The sequence below is a fragment of the Acanthisitta chloris genome, unplaced genomic scaffold (assembly GCF_000695815.1).
Source record: "Acanthisitta chloris isolate BGI_N310 unplaced genomic scaffold, ASM69581v1 scaffold28099, whole genome shotgun sequence".
In the NCBI taxonomy this organism is placed as follows: domain Eukaryota; kingdom Metazoa; phylum Chordata; class Aves; order Passeriformes; family Acanthisittidae; genus Acanthisitta; species Acanthisitta chloris.
In genome coordinates, this window is record NW_008690184.1 from 6,963 (window position 1) to 8,567 (window position 1,605).

The 1,605-nt window shown below is 62.1% G+C and overlaps 1 protein-coding gene across 1 annotated transcript in view; it reads right to left on the reverse strand.

The window, feature by feature from the left end:
- LOC103808920 (glucosylceramidase-like) overlaps positions 1-1,605 on the reverse strand; it is a gene marked incomplete at both ends in the record, with an annotated part of 9,012 nt that overhangs the window by 6,936 nt on the left and 471 nt on the right. Inside the window, 6 exons of the mRNA XM_009081728.1 lie at positions 7-74; positions 206-331; positions 492-655; positions 766-990; positions 1,125-1,362; positions 1,465-1,603. Coding sequence (XP_009079976.1) covers positions 7-74; positions 206-331; positions 492-655; positions 766-990; positions 1,125-1,362; positions 1,465-1,603 — 960 coding nt within the window. The remainder of the gene's footprint in view (positions 1-6; positions 75-205; positions 332-491; positions 656-765; positions 991-1,124; positions 1,363-1,464; positions 1,604-1,605) is intronic.

The following is a 1,605-nucleotide window of genomic DNA, read 5'->3' on the forward strand; positions in this document are numbered from 1 at the left end:
TGGAGCTGGCGGGAGCCACGGCGGAGATGAGGCCAACCGTGTCAGCCAGGCCGAAGGTGATGTTCTGTGGGGACCTGGGGGGAGAGCAGGGGGTCAGACCTGCAGCAGCTCCTGAGCATCACCAGAGCACAGGGATCGGTGGGATGGGGTCCCAGAGGTGAGGGGCCAGGGGTCCCACACACAGGGACTGGGCTGTGCCACCCACCTGTTCAGAACCACCACCACGACGGCGCCGTCGGGGCGCAGGAACGCCGTGTACTCCAGGTCTGTCTTCTTGGATTCTTTGGAGGCAACGAGCCCCACGCGCTGGGAGCCTTCAGGGATGAACTTACTGCATAGACAGAAGGAAGAAGCAACACTAGGGAAGGCGTCAGACCCCACGAGAGCTCCTCTCCCAACAAACCTGCCCTGCTCCCCTCCTGACAAGCTGCTGCCGCACCTATGGAGCTGGAGCTCAGGCAGCTGAGTACGTACCTGGGGCCCTGACCCACCTGAAGTGCCCCATGTGGTAGAACATGGGCTGTTTGTAGAAGATGCCTTCACTGCTGTCCACAATAACAGGGCTGTCCACATAGTTCTTGACCCAGTTGGGGCCTCCCTCCAGGTCCAGGGCCAGGTTCCAGTCGGTCCAGCCGGACACAAAGTGGTTCAGGTTCTGCAACAGGACAACCCAGATGTGTGCCCAAGGAGTGAGGTGCTGAAGGGAGGGAGCTCACCAGCAGCCCTCCCCAGGGCCTGCTGCACAGGGTGACGCAGGGTCTTCACCGTCAGGATGCTGTGGCTGTACTGGTTGCCCCGTTCCCAGCAGCCCAGGATCACATCCCGCTCCCAGAAATGGGCCCCGATGCAAGCCTCCGTGGCCAGGATGAAGTAGTCAGGGAAGAGCTCATGAGTGGGCAACACTGTGTCCTGTATGGGACCAATGAAGTCCAGGTACCAGTGGATGCCAATGCCATGGATGTAGCGAGCTGCCTTTTCATCCTCCAGGACCTGGCAGGGAGAAGAGTTAGGGAGCAGAGTCAGAGCTCCAGCTCTCGCACGGTGGGACAGAGCAGCCAAGCCCCCCGTGGGCACAGGGATTCTGCCTCAGATCACTGCCCCAGCATCTCCCTGGCTCCACTGACCACTTTGGCCCAGTGTGGCAGGTGGAGCCGGTTGTCATCCAGGATGATGAGCTGGACGTGGCGGTGGGAGCTGTTGGCCAGCGCCGGGCCCAGGTCCTGGGCGATGAAGTCTCGCTGCTGCTCGGCCGTGAAGCCCAAGCACTGGAAGGGGTAGTTGTTGATCAGCCCAGCCGTGGGCTCGTTCTCTGCTGTGACCGCCCAGAAGGTCACGTTGTGCTTGGCGTATTCATCCAGGAACCTGGTGTGGAGGGCAGAGACGAGCCACGAGGGTCCCTCCAGTGCCACCGCTGAGGGTTCCCCGGGTACCTCCTCCATCCCCTCACCCCCAGGTGCTCCTCACCGTATGAAGTAGTTGGCCCAGGTCTTGTGGTACCTGTCCCCTGCCTGTCCCTTCAGCGTCCCCTTCCCCACGTAGGACTCGCTGGTCTTCATCCAGGGTGGGGAGGTCCAGGGGCTGGCGTAGAGCGACAGCGGCCGCTTG